This window comes from Pseudonaja textilis, chromosome 8, assembly GCF_049901715.1.
Source record: "Pseudonaja textilis isolate UNSWEBS1 chromosome 8, rPseTex1.2, whole genome shotgun sequence".
NCBI lineage: Eukaryota > Metazoa > Chordata > Lepidosauria > Squamata > Elapidae > Pseudonaja > Pseudonaja textilis.
In genome coordinates this window covers 15,917,602-15,932,514 of record NC_141997.1, presented here as the reverse complement: position 1 = coordinate 15,932,514, position 14,913 = coordinate 15,917,602, and the positions used below count along the sequence as shown (strand labels likewise).

General features: G+C 34.6%; 1 protein-coding gene across 5 annotated transcripts in view; it reads left to right on the top strand.

Moving 5' to 3' along the window:
- The window catches only part of CD99 (CD99 molecule (Xg blood group)), a 39,293-nt gene extending 25,097 nt beyond the window's left edge, over positions 1–14,196 (top strand). For 2 of the 5 annotated variants that reach the window (XM_087938387.1, XM_087938391.1), the window contains 7 exons: positions 1,040–1,114; positions 3,522–3,578; positions 5,248–5,271; positions 6,630–6,656; positions 8,751–8,861; positions 9,065–9,118; positions 10,965–14,196. In XM_087938387.1, the coding sequence (XP_087794513.1) occupies positions 1,040–1,114; positions 3,522–3,578; positions 5,248–5,271; positions 6,630–6,656; positions 8,751–8,861; positions 9,065–9,118; positions 10,965–10,993 (377 nt within the window). In that variant the 3' untranslated portion in view covers positions 10,994–14,196. The remainder of the gene's footprint in view (positions 1–1,039; positions 1,115–3,521; positions 3,579–5,247; positions 5,272–6,629; positions 6,657–8,750; positions 8,862–9,064; positions 9,119–10,964) is intronic. The other 3 variants (XM_087938388.1, XM_087938389.1, XM_087938390.1) reach the window with 3 other exon arrangements.
- The last annotated feature ends 717 nt before the right edge of the window (positions 14,197–14,913 follow it).

The following is a 14,913-nucleotide window of genomic DNA, read 5'->3' as shown; positions in this document are numbered from 1 at the left end:
CTGTATTAATCTAGACTTTATGAAAAAAATATGCAATGGAATTGGAAATTTGACAAGATAAAAAAGAATTAAAAGGGAATAAGTATGAAGATATGGAAACTATTAGTGATTTAAATGAGAAAAGAGTACTTTGGAAAAGGCAATGTTTAAAAGAAACGTAAGGCTTAAGAAATACATTTGAAATAAATTGAAATGAATTGAGAAGATGTTTAGAATGAGAGTAATTTTAATGAATAGCATTAACTTGCTTGTTCCTTTTCTTATTTAAAAGTTGAGAGGTAAAATGAAAGAAGAGTACTTTGGAAAAGGCCACACTTAAAAGAAATGTTAATGTTTAAGAAATATATTTGAAATAAATTGAAATGAATTGAGAAGATGCTTCAAATGAAATATCACTTAACAGAATTAATGTGTTTATTTCTTTTTTTATGTAAAAGTTGAAATGGAGAAGTAATAATAGAATTAAGTTAAAAATAGACGAGACAGAATGTTGAATGTAAAAATGAATATATAATTACTGTATATATATAATATATATAATATTTGCATGTAAAAGTGGTGACTCGGAATTATGTTGTACACTGAAAAGAGCCTTTTTTATGTTGTTTTGGAACAATTGAATACATTTTTTTTTGTAAAAAAAGAACTGGTTGTTAAGAAAATTGAATCCCACCCCAGGGTTCGGGTTTCTATTTCCTAAGGAGGTCCATTTAGTGGGACCAAGAAGAAGGGCCTTCTCTTTAGTAGCTCTGTCCCTGTGGAGTATTATCCCTGCAGATTGTCCCTCACTTTGACTCTCTTTCGCGAGCCTCTCTGAAGGCATGGTTCTGCCAATGAGCATAGAGATTCCAGAGTGATAGGGAGCCCCTCATTTGGCTGATCCGATTATTGTTACCAGAGGGATGGGGATTTATTGGTTTTGTACTTTGTAAACTGTCCAGAGTCACCAAGAGTTAAGTTTGGCAGCTACATAAATTTTCTAAATAAATAAATAAATATATTTTCTAGTTTGAAAATTGTACTTATCTTTCTTTATCAGTAGGTGGCGATGATTCCAAAAAAACAGCAGCACCACCTCCTCAGCCTAAACCTGGGAGTAATGGCCACAGTGGGGGTAAGTTTTTTTTTTTTTCAAAAAGTACATCTTTAGTGCCTACTCATAGAATCATAGAGTTGAAAGGGACTTTGGAGGTCAAACCTGCTCCTGGCAGGAGACTTACAGTATATCATCCCATCGAATGGTTGTCCATTCTATTCTTGAAATGGGGGACCAACAACCACAAGAGGCAAGTTATTTCATTGATTAATTTCTCTCACTGTCAGAAAATTTATCCTTACTTCTAGGTTGTAACTTTCTTTGATAAGCTTCCACCCATTGCTTCTTGTTCTGCTCTCTGTTGCAGGACTCTCTCTAGAGAAAAACTCAATTCCCTCTTCTTTGTGACAGCTCCTCAAATCCTGGAAGAATCATGTCCCCCCAGATCCTTCTTTAGATCTGTCAACTGTTTATGATTTAGCCTTTAGACCCATTATCATCTTTATTCTTCTTCTCTGCACCTTTTCCAGGTCTCAGCCTCTGTTTTGTATTGTAGTGACCAGAACTGGAAGCATTATTCCAAGTGTTGTCTCACCAGTACAGTGTAAAACAGTACTATCACTTCTCATTTTCTTGATGCTGTCCCCCTTTTGATGGAGCCGAGAACTGCATTGGCTTTTTTTTTTTTGGCAGCTGCAGCACATTTCTGGTTCATACTTAAGTGGTGGTTCATTAGGACAGCTAGATCTCTCTCACAGATCTCTCTCTTACTGTTGTTGAGCCATGTACCACCTATTTTAGACCTATGCATTTGGTTTTTCCTTCCTAAATACAGGACCTTACTCTTCTCCACTGAACTGAGTCTTGGGTGCAATGCTCAAATCTGTCAAGATCGTTCTGAATCTTGAGTCTAGTTTTCAAAGTGGTAGCAATTCCCCCAAGCTTGCTGCCATCTGCAAATTTGATAAGTTCCTCTTCTACCCCACTTCTCATGAAGATGTTGAAGAGTCCTGGATCCAAGACTCAATCTAGAGGTATCCCACTGCATACTTCTCTCCATATAAATGTAGTTCCATTGAGAACTACCCTCAATTGATCAGCCGATTGAGAATCCATCTGGTGGTGTTACTGTCTATCTCACATTGTTCTATCTTTGCTGAAGTCCAAGGATACTATGTCCACATCATTTAACTGAAATTTGGTTACTTTATCAAAAAAAGTAATAAGGTTTGTCTAGTATGATCTGTTTTTAACAAACCCACTTTGGATTCCAGTAATGCTGCTGATATTTAAAGCTGTAGTAGTAACAAAAGCCACTCTTGCTTTTGACTTTCATTTATTCCTCCCTGTCAGTCTTGGTGGAGTTACATACTTATACTACCCTAATATTAATTAGGATTTGATCTGATTGTTTATGTGGTTAAAATAAATCAGTATTGTACACAATTGTGCCTACCATCCCTGAACTATTATCCCCAATTATTTGTATCCATTTTCTATATTTATACTTATATCTTGTAATCTATTGACAAATAAATAAATAAATAGAAAGGTCCTTGTCAGCTTCTGTTGGAGGGAAATGTCTTCACAGTAGCTGACAAATACTTCCTGCTTGTGCCATGTCCCTCGGAGAGCTTTCTCATCTTCCTGCCTTCCATCTCCACCCTAATCAGATTAGACAGCGTGATACATATGTACTTTCTTCAACTCCTATATGTGTTATAAGAGCACGGGCCCTTCCCACTTCGACTCTTTTATTCTTACGAATCTTTCCTTCTGTGACTGAATTTGTCCCTGTTAGTAGAGTGTTGTTGAGTCTTCTTGATATGTTCTGCTGTATGTAGTGCTTTGAATTAATATTCTTTTTGTAAATAATACTCTTTGTATTTTGTACTTGATAAATAATGTTCTTTATAGATCAGTTCAGTTATACAATCTAAGTGAATACATTTTTCTTAATTGATAAATCCATAGAAATCTCAAAAAATAATAAAATACCATTCAGTTATGATTACTATGAAGAAATTCTGGATACAATTATGTCATCTGCTACTAATATCAGGAGGCCAATTAGCCATATTTTTCTCTTAACAATTTAGTTTATGGTATGTTGCATGTTTTGTACTACTGTCTTTAAATAAAAATGAATAAATCCACTTTGATTTTGAAAAAAGATGATGAATAGGTGTTTCCACAGGTTCTGAAATACCATTTCAAAGGATTTGCACAGCCCACATAAAAGTATTATTTTGTTTTCTTGATACCTGTGTTTTCATAATTATGAAATATTAATTAAAAAACATTTTTCATATTTAGATAGATTTAAAATTTAAAATCTAAGCAACAAAATATGAATCTGTGATATAGTTAAGCTTCTTAATGTAATGACTTAAGCTGGAAATTATGTAAAACTCCACTATGCAAATTGGGGGTTAAATTATATACATTTTAAAGTGTGCTTTTACTCCTCTTGTTATTATTAAAGGATTTGAAGATTCAGATTTATTTGATGGTGACTTGCCACCTGAGAATCCACAATCAGGTATGTTTCAAATATCCACTACATTTAAAATATTAATATACTTTTATGTAAACTTTTGGATTTGTTTACATATTAAATGGAAACATATGAAAATACTGTAAAGTGCATTCATAAAATTATGCTATCCAGGAATTCCATTTTAACTTCAGTTTTGATTGACATTGGTTTCATTGATTATATTATTAAGTTTATTTGTGTTTTGGAACAAAACTAAAGCCTTTTGTGTGTGTGTGTGTTCTAGTGTGCAAAATATAGTTTGATTTCATCTTAGATAAAATTATTTTTTTATACTCATCTTTTCCAAAATCTAGATGGGAGGTAAATAAATAAAATTAAAATAAATAAAAATTTCATGTTGGATTATATTTGCTAAGAAGGCTGAAAGTGTCCTTAAATGAGACTATATGTCTTCATATTCATATTGTTTTGTTCTAAAGATATATTGTTCGAAAGACCATATTTTAGAAATATGGACAAATGTAGTCTTACACAATATTGTTTAGAAGTCCCATTGGGCTCCATAAGATTGCCAGAACTGTTGCTGCAAAGGAGCCTTCACAGCAGTCTCTATACTAACATGCATGTGACACATTGCTTGGGTCTGATGATATGCTGAATTGTTTACTATAATGTTTCCTTATAACTTTGATGCTTCTTTTCCCATTTTTAATAGCATGATTTTTTCTAAAAAATGTTGGAGTTGTTTTTCTAAAACAGATTTAAGCAGAACAATGTTTTTACAGATCATCTTCATTTAGCAACAATTGGGTAACTTGGTAGTAACTTGGTAGTTAAGTGAAGCAGTTGCTAAGTGAAACTATTACTGTGCTTATATGTTTATCCCAGCTATCCTTTGCTTTACAAATTTCAAATGCGCAAGCTGGTCACAAAGTTACTCTTTCCTTATTGTAATAGCAATAGACTTATATACCACTTCACAGTGCTTTACAGTCCTCTCTAAGCGGTTTATAGAGTCAGCATAATGCTCCCAACAATCTGGCTCCTCATTTTACCCACCTCAGAAGGATGGAAGGCTGAGTCAACCTTGAGCCGGTGAGGATTGAACTCCTAGCTGTGAGCTGAATTAGCCTGCAATACTGCATTCTAACCACTATGCTACCACAGTTCTTGGTGCTACTATAAAGTTTCTGTAACAGCAAGACAAGTAAACCAGGGACGTGAAATTCAATTTCATTGAGGGCTGCATCAGGGTTGTATTTGACCTCGGGGGGCGGGGGGTTCAAGTTCACTTGTGCTGGGGGTGCGTGTGGTGGCCTGAACGCTCTGACAGCGAAAACAGGCTCCTGAGATCCGTTTTTGGCTGCGACAGTCTCCTGCAACCCTCTGCCAGCAAAAATGGAGCTCGCGAGGGCTGCCCATGGTCCTCCCGAGTTCCGACACCATGGGCCAGTCCTCCACTATTTCCAAGGCAGCCTCATACTCTAGATCTGGCCCTCGGGCCTTGAGTTTCACACTCCTGAGCTAGACCATTAAAGAAAGCCTACTTGTATTGCTACTCTGTAGGACCAGCTTCTGATTTCATGTATAGGTTTGCATGTACAACTCAGAGAAACTTATTATTTGATTCTGAGTTATCTCTGAGCATAATTTGAATGTTTCAAGAATAATGTGATTGCTGCTTCTCATACTATTTTTTTTTTTAATCTAGGCCATCCTTCTAATCCTTCCTCAGGTATGTAGGCTGTTATGAACATATGTTTCTTTTCTTACGCTAAACTCTTCTTTAAAGGTGGAGCATCAGATACTTCTTACAGCATTGATTTTCTTGCTGTATTCATTTGTTTTGATGTGCACATGTGTTAATGATTTAGTAAAATCTTCCTCCCAGGATTGTGAACTTTTTCATTTAAAATGAAGAAGGTCAAAGCTTGTTTATAAAAAGCCATCATGGTTTTTTTTAATAATGTAAGGGCAGTCCTTAATATTTTATAGGCAACTACAGAATAGAAATATTTTAATTCATATAAGCTTCAACTTATTCATTTTATAACCTATTTAGTATTGTTTATTAAAACAAAAAGCATAATATACTGTATGTTTAATAAGACATTGACTGTTAAGCAGCCACAATAGGAAGACACATAAGACTTCATTTGATTGTTACTCGCAAACATGCTATATCAGGTATAAAAGGAGTTTTTTTAAAAAAAAAGAATTGACAAAGCCACAGTATAGAATGTATGGCATGTATGACTATTATGACTTATAAAATCAACTTCGATTCTATCAATCCTGCTAAAATATTTTCAACATAAATAAAAGTAGTTTTATGCAAAAAAACCAGATGAAATAAGAATATAACTAGACAGTGATACTGCTTCTTCCTATATAATTGAAACAATGGCTTTCCTTCTGAGCAAACATAATAGTTAATTTAGTGCCTTGTTTTGCCATATTAATTTGATGTGACTGTGTGTGATCCATCATGGGTACTTCAGTTGAGAATTAAATATATTAGTTTAATTGCACAACTGAAAACATTATCTCTACTACTTTAGTGTAAGTAGTATTTTTGCTATTTAGTGGCATGCCATTTTCCCTTAAAATTCAACTTCAAGCAAAGCTGTCAAACACATTTTAATCTAAATTCCTGCTGTTAGAAGGGGAGATAAGTTCATTGACTTAAGAGGTAATTTCCTATGATTTTATGGTGGAGAATTCATGTAAGAAATTTAAAAGTTTTACCTTTAAAAGTAGCTTATTGCCAAACATATTGGAACATCTTTGAGTAATTGAAAAATGAGTAACACTTTAGCAAAAAACATACTATACAAGCAATATATAATAAGGATTAATTTTAATAAGGCTTAATTTTAAGCATGGGGACGTAGACATACTGATTTAAACAGTTTCAAATATGAAACACCCCATTTGAACTTAAATGTTTGGAAGATCTCCTGATTTCAAACATGCATCAAGGTTATTTCATTAAAAACCCTGGTTTCTCTTTTAGCCCATTTTCTGTCTTGTACAGCATGACTTTATGGTATATGATAAGCCTTGTTTAATCAAACTATTCTTTGGTTAAAGGTGGGGATAGTTCTGGCTCTGCTGGAGGTAAGCTTTTCTTTTATTCCGTTGTTATAACTTGCCCCACATTTTGAATGGTCCTTGGATGATAAAGTTAGATTTCTAATTGGGGGAACTTCTTTTAAGCTTGGTCCCTTATCTGACTCATCATATCGTCGAGAAAACATTCTATCATCACATCGAATCGATAGCTAACCATCTCGTCTCTACTTCAAGGACGAGAAGTTTCAAGAAAGTTGCCAGATAAATTAGATCTGAACGTAGACTTCTGAAGCATGATCTTCCACCACATGCATTATATGCCCATTTACACCAGAAAAAGTGTAGAGGAGGCTGGATTCTTTACAGACGCTGAAGGATTTGATGGTATGTTCCCAGAAGGACTAAAGAACAGTGAACCAGCAACTGAATGTAGGCTTGCTTCCTTTTTTTAGTTCCATACTATAACTCAGGATGGCTTCCTCCTATATTCAAGAAGATCAAAATTATTGCTATTTTTAAACCAGAGAAGGATCCAATCTTCTCTCAAGTTACAGACAATTGCTCTTTTCGGTGTTATCTACAAACTTTTAGAAAGAGTTGTGTTAAACAGAATAGCCCTCACAGTAGAATCTGTAATCTAAGTAGAACAAGCTGGATTTCAACCCAAACGTGATTGTAGCAATCAAGTCAATGTATTAATTTCCTACCTGGAGAATGGATTCCAAAAGAAAATGAAAAATGTCTCTGTTTTTCTTGATATCTCAGTGGCCTACAATACTGTCCGGAGAGAAGGACTTCTTAAATTAATCAAGGTTATACCATGTTACAACACCATTGCCTTGATTGACAACATGTTGAATTACAGATTCTTTCAAGTTTTTTACAGAATTCAAGAGACACAGATATCATAAGTTGAATAATGGACAACTACAAGGATCAGTGCTATTCCCTGTTCTTTTTAACTTGTACATCCATGACCTGCCTGGAACCGTTTCTTGGAAATTTATTTATGCCGATGGTACCAATCTTACAGTCCAAAGAACCAACTTCAGTGATGGAAAGGATCCTTTCTCAAGATCTCCAGAAGCTGGATGACTACTTCAAAAAATGCTGCCTCCAATCAAGCCTAACAAAAACAAAAGTAGCCACATTCCACGTCAGCAATAGGTATGCAAATTACCAGCCTTCAGTGAAATTCCGGAACTGTAATTTACAATGTAATAATTATCTGAAGTAGCTGGGTTAACACTGGAGAGATCACTAACCTTCTGGCAACACCTAGCCATGAAATTGAAAAGCAGCAACAATTTACTGAACAGACTGGCTAGAACACTCTGGGGTGCTGATGCTAACATCCTGCGAATAACAGCCTTGGCTTTGGTTTATTCCACAGCTGAATATTGTTCCAACATGTGGCTTAACAACGCCTACATCCAAATTGGCACTGTCCAACTCCACCAGACAATACGTATCATCTCTGACACGTTGCATCCTACTCCTGTGCACTGATTACCAGTACTTAGCAATATCATACTATCCCACGTTAAAAAACACCAAGCTCTCATTCGGCTGTAGTCAAGGATACTGAGCAACAAGGCCCTCCTTATTTACCAGGATAATGCACATCCCTTCACAAGCTTGAAATCCTGATGTTAAGCTATTTGCTTAACATCTACCCAGTTTAACCCTGAGAATGCCTGGAGAGAGCATTCTTAGATACCTTCCAACCATTAATAATCCCTCTATCAAACCATCTGGTTTTGACCTGCCTTCCTTTATCTGGTCGAAATTGAACAAAATTAAGTGTGATACTGGAAGAAGTGCTTCTACCCTGGATCAGTGGGGATGGAAAGATTCCGCTTGTTGTGGTGCTGATATGCAAACTGTTAAACATGTTGCGCAAGATTTCCCATAATGGGCATCTCTGGTTCCTAGAAAAACTGCACAAAACAATGCAATCGAAATTGCATCGCCTGGATAGCTGAATTGGACATCCATTTATGAAGCCATTGCCATACCGCCATAGAAGTTTTACTTATAATTATGTGGACTATGTATATATGCTTACTTCTATTCTGTCATGTTATCATCATATGCTAAATAATAATAATTTCTAATTGGGGAAAATTCTTTTCACAGATTCTCCAGGCATGCTAGCTGGCATTATTAGTTCCGTTGTAGTGGCAATAGCTGGAGCTATTTCAAGTTTTATAGCATACCAAAAGAAGAAGCTTTGCTTCAAAGCAAGTGGTAAGTTGCAATCAACCTGACTTGAAACCCCAAAATCTTGGGATTGTAAGATCTCCTAAAATAATTGCTTTAACTAGATTCCCAATGTAATTGAAAGCTCACAATTTGAAATAAACTGTGGATGTAGAATGTTAGTTACTCTGTTCAAGGTTGAGCTGAAGATATATGAATGTAAGGTATTTTAATTGAGCTTGTTTCTACAGATCAAGAAAACATTCCTGTGGAAAGCCAGCAAGGAGCACATGCAGCACCATCTGGTAAGGTCATAAATAAAGAGCTTTTAAAAATTACATATACAGCATTGTTCACCTGCAAAAGTGGCTTGTATTTGTGCTTTTGTGCAGCTTAGGTAATTTTATCAAGCCACATCTACAGTGCCCCATTTAAGAAAAAAAAAAAGCATGGTTTTCTTCAGCCTAGTGTCTTCATTTTCTTGTATTGCTAATTTTTGTATTGTAGATTAGATACAGTTAGCTCAGTTAGGAGAACTGACTGGACCAAGACCATTGAAATAGGCCCTTGGAAATAGGTGGGATTTGCTTGGAGATATTTTAAGCTCGTTTGAATTTGATGGTAAATGCAAAGTATTGCTCAGAGTAGATTTAACCAGATATAATTACTACATTTAAGACAAAGCTCATGCTATTAGAATTAGGTTTCATTTTGTTCCTTCCACAGAAGACAGTGGGGATCTTTTCTTCATTTGTTTGTCACTTTGCAAAGTTTCAAACAATCTTCAATAGTCAAAGAGAGTCCAGATTTATATATATGCATACTTGTCCTTTATCATTTTATCTTTACTTACAGCTTTTCTCTAGCATATTAAAAACTTTCCCTAACGTTTTCAATGTTTAATCAGAATCCTGAAATCTAAGAATCCTGTTATATGTCAGAAATTAGGAAATAGAAGTCATTTTAGGATTTTTTTTTAATGAAGAAAATTTCCAAAGTAAAAGGAATAATTGCCATAAGGAAATTATGGAACTGGGATGATAATAAAGCCCAAGTGGGTTACATTTAAAGAAAAGCGAAGCAAAGCTGCCTTTCTGTCTTGGCTTTTTATTTATTTTCAACTTTAAACTAAGGAAAGCACCAGCCACTATCCATTTACAATTATGCCTCAGACTCAGAAAGAGCCTTTAAAGCAGCGGTCTCCAACCTTGGCCACTTTAAGACTTGTGGACTTCAACTCCCAGAATTCCTCAGCCAGCTTTGCTTTGCTGGCTGAGGAATTCTGGGAGTTGAAGTCCACAAGTCTTAAAGTGGCCAAGGTTGGAGACCCTGCTTTAAAGGAAAGTGAGAGAGAGACTTTCGCAATATTTTACAACCCACCCGGTTGAGGAAAAAAAGGAAGAGAGTAGACAACCTTAGACAAGCAGTTTGCTCTTTCTTTAAATACTTAAAAGTATTTAATACTTTTTTAGGACAATCTGTTTAAATCTGGTAAGAACCAAATGCATTTAGTGATACTTCGTGTTCAGGATTACAACATTAACTGGAAAAATTAATACTGTAGTTGTAATTATACATATAATTATCAGTTGGCTATGGCTGAAATGAGTCAGAAGCTTGACAGCAGTTTTCTTTTAGTGGGTCAAGAATAATGACTGAGCCACCAGAGAATTTGCTATGCTAATAGGCCAAGTTATAGTGTCTCTTAAGCTTACCTATTTCAAAAGAGAGAGAGGAAAATTAAAAAAGAACTCTACATATATCTTTGTGACTTCCTTATGTGGGATAAAATGTAACATTTGAAATATTGTACTGTACAGGTACTGAAATATGATTTTGCCTTTCATAATTCTCCATCTGTAATTTTTTTAAGCATTTCAACCCCAATTAGTAGCTTGTACATTTGTTATTTAAGCTCATATTAATAGTTTGGATGTTTCTTATTTAAGTGTTTTCATAAATAAAAAATGGGGAATCTCTACCTGTAAGGATGGAAAAGATGTTTAGCCTACTTGGAGGTTTTTTAAGTATTATATTTAGATGAGCTATGACAATTTTCAGTTGTGACCTATATGTTTTTCATTTTCTGTCTGTTCAGGTAGTATATAGTAACAAAGAATATAACTTTTTTCATTATTTTTCTCCTTGTAGTTCAACGTACACTTTTGCAGAAACAATAGCAGAATTTGATACGAAGAGAAGAGCAGAAACTGGATTTGTAGCCTGCATAATTCCCTGAAGGAGCAACACAATGGAATTGCAAAGTAGATCTTTAAACAGGCCTGTTGAAACATCTGTAGAAAAGAAGTGTGATGTTTCTAACCAATGAAAAAATATTTTCATCCACCAATTTACCCTTTGAAGTTCAATTGTACACAGGGTGATTGTTGTTTTTCAAATGTATTTTTATGGCATTTGTTGATTGGATTAAAGTTTTTCCCCCTCTTTTCTCTCTCCCCACTCCCCACTTTTTTGTAGCAAGAACTTTGAAAAAGGAGATGGGTGTACTTGTAAAATACCTTTGGGCAAAGTGTTCACTATGGAAAGCTATGTTGATTTTAGATATCTCCAAGAAGTACAGTTTGATTTTACATACTGATGGATATCACACCATATGGATAAGGCCAGCTATTTAGATTATGGGGGGGGGGCACAAGTTTGCTCTTATCAGATGAGTGGCTCTTAATACTCAGTTGCTCACTTCATAGTTGAAGTTACATGTTATAAATATTAAGAATCGACTTAGGGCTAAGTCCTAAATTCATAAACATTAACATTTTTCCTTCTACGTGTTCTTGGTCACATTTAGAAAATTTGACATAAAGTAAATGCCTTATCTGACTAGCAAACCTTTTAAAATTTTATCACTGTATGCAAGTACATAGGAATTGAAGGCATTAAAAAAATCTAAGTTGCCTTAATGTTTTGATTTGAAATAATCTTAAAATAACCCTTATGTTTGCATCTGAAGGTTTATTACTTGTGTGTAGTGAGGCTGTATTTGTGAGCTGCATGGTGCTGGAAACAAATGTGATTTTAAAGAACATACACCATTCCCCTACAGGTTTTACAACACTTACTGGGATGAAATCCAAAACACTTTATAGCCATAAGATGAATCTATCATCTTCACATCAAGTTTGCTTAGAGTCAGCATAGGAAATGTTTGCTATGACTCCTGGTTCCTACTGCCAACATCTGCCATTGGTAGACCTTAATTAAATGTGACAATATAGCTAAGGTATATAGTGGCTTAGGTTCTTAGGCCAATTATGACCAAATATGATAGGGAATGGATCCTGGATTTCAATGACAGGTTACATGCAACACAGCCCCATCCTTCCCCACACGGTCAGTTCAACAAGGGAGCTTCTTTATATTAATGTTTTGGTATTGGGAGGTTAAGATTTTGGTGTGATGGTAGGAGAAACTCAAGGGTCTAAGCTTGCTTAGTCAAGCTTCCTTAGGGTTAGCATTCTGACTGGGAAATGCTGGGAATTAAATTCAACACATGTTAAAGATGCCAAGCTTGAAAAACATTGGTTCAAATAAACACTTCCAATTCTGTGATTTTTTTTAAAACAGCGATTAAATTGCACTATAATAATTTAGAGCTACTCCAAAATTTTGATGATATTATTTTGAGGAAGTTACTTTGGGGAATCATTGGAGCTGAATACTACTTGCCCATTTTAAAGTAGCTTGTTGGAGTTATTTACTATTCGTTTCAGAGGGGGGAATAAGGTTGAGGTCAGGCATATTCCTTGCTAAATTATAAACTTAAGCATGTGAACTAGTCCATAATTGGCTCTTCTTTTGCATAATTGGCTCTTTTTATTCCATCATAAAATAATTTTTCAGTAATGGAGTTTAATTACTTAAAACTGCATGTGCCTCTGATTACAGAATTTGCCTTACAGTTCATAAGTGCCCTATTTCTATGCTTTACATTTCATAGACTTATTTGTTTGTGCAATATTTTTTTTAAAAATACATGATAAACTTCAATTGCAGATGCCTTATGTACAATACCTTGAAGTGCCAATAAATGAATTGACTAGAAATGTGAGCTAAGTATTTTATATTGTTTCATTAAAAGGAGATTTGGAAATAGTCACTTGTGACCATGTAAATTGAGTTAAATATCCTACTATAATTACATTTGTGATAAACTGAAAACAAAAATGAAATTGTCAAGAAATATGGGTGTCATATTTAAAGGGAACTCATGTAATTTCAAGTTAAGCATCATGCCAAAGTAAAGCAAATCTTTGCATAATGTAATATGTGTATACATTGCCTTCTAGACATGAGTATTGGGTCAACTTCCAATTTAAATTAGAGACAAGTTAGCTGTATAAGCGATGTATGGTTTTTTAAGTTGCACTTTGCATTTCAGTAAAAGAAATAACAGTTTTGGGTCATGAGAATATAGCATACATTCAGCACCAAATCTTAATACATTCAGCAAGAACCTGCATTTTGAAGAAAAACGTGTGCATGAATTAGTTGATTGCAATTAGCTTTTGCTAAGTGGCGATATTTCTATATAATCCTTATTTCGTAAACCAGGACTGATGCAAAAAATGATTGCTATTGATAAAGGTATTTGCGTGTTTTTACCGAACAGAAGGACTTTAGTTCTAACCATAAATATACCAAACTACTTGTGGCAAACGAAGCATGCTTTATTGAATAAGCTGTCTTCATCTATTTGTTCTTCCTCATCCACCAGCAGTGGTTTGTTTTCAGTTTATCATTTGTTTCCCTGGTCCTTATCTGCAGCTGATGAGACAGTATCGCCATGATTTATCAAAAACAAAACCCTGGAGAAAATTGTTTGGCTGGTTGGTATTGAAAGCTCGCTGCAGAGTTTAAATCATCAAATCCAGACACCTGTCTACTACTGAAGATGAGAAGTACTAGCAGATGCAATAATAATATATTAGCCAGGAGGTCTCATGTTATTCCAGTGTTCACACTTCGTTATAAAAATATTGAGAACATGTTTGGAATACACACTTAATAGTGTATCCTATACATTTAAAAAAAATGGGAATAAAGTTTCATATAGTACCTTACAGTATTCCAAGTAAATGTGCATAAGAATGTGCAGACGTGACTGCACTTCTGCATGTATTTGGATGTAAATACCATTAAACTAGATAGTATTGTTCTTTGGAAGGAATGCATATGATTAGGCCATCTCCTTAAAGTAAATCATTGCCATGGGTTGACAATATAATACATGTGTGCCATGTGAAATATATAGTTCTGTATGTTTAATTTTTAAGTAGTTTTGTGGCTCTTTAGATTATGAAAATTTCTAAATATTTGGTAATTAAAACTTGTCATTTGTTTTAAATAAAGAAATCTAAAATTATTTGCCTGGTTATTTTGAGAGAATGAACTTACTGGGTTGAATTGTCTATTTTTAGAAGAGGATTGGAGTTCTAAACCAAGTAGAAGTGGTTTATGAAATATGAACACCCATTTTTTTGACCAGATAGGTACCTGGATTCATTTTGATGAAAAGATCATTGGCATGTAAAGTAATATCTTGTGTTTATCTTGGAATATGTTTGTGCTGGATATTCCATTACGTTCCATTGGATCTTCAGATAGATTCAAGTCAAATATATTTGTATAAATTCAGCTATATTTATACAATATGTTATAGGAATGCCATATTGAACAACTTTTGATATTTTGTTTACACTAGCAATTCCATTGAGTAATTAGAAAATGGTATTACTTCTCAGATGTATTCACAGAGGATTACGAAGGCTAAGCAATCCAAGATAAAGCAAGATAGTTGTTTTTCATTTGATCAACTAAATTCTGCAGTTTATACATCATGGAAACTTGGTTCATGCTTGTGCTTGTTCATGCTTGTATTTAATACAAGTAGTCCTTGACATATGGCTACAATTGAGCCCAACATTTCTATTGCTTAGCAAGATGGTTGTTAAGTGAGTTTTGTCCCTTTTTATGACCTTGCCACAGTTCTTAAGTGAATCACTGCAATTGTTAAGTTAGTAACACAGTTGTTAAGTGACTCTTCACCACTGACTTTACTTTCAGAAGCATAAAAGATATC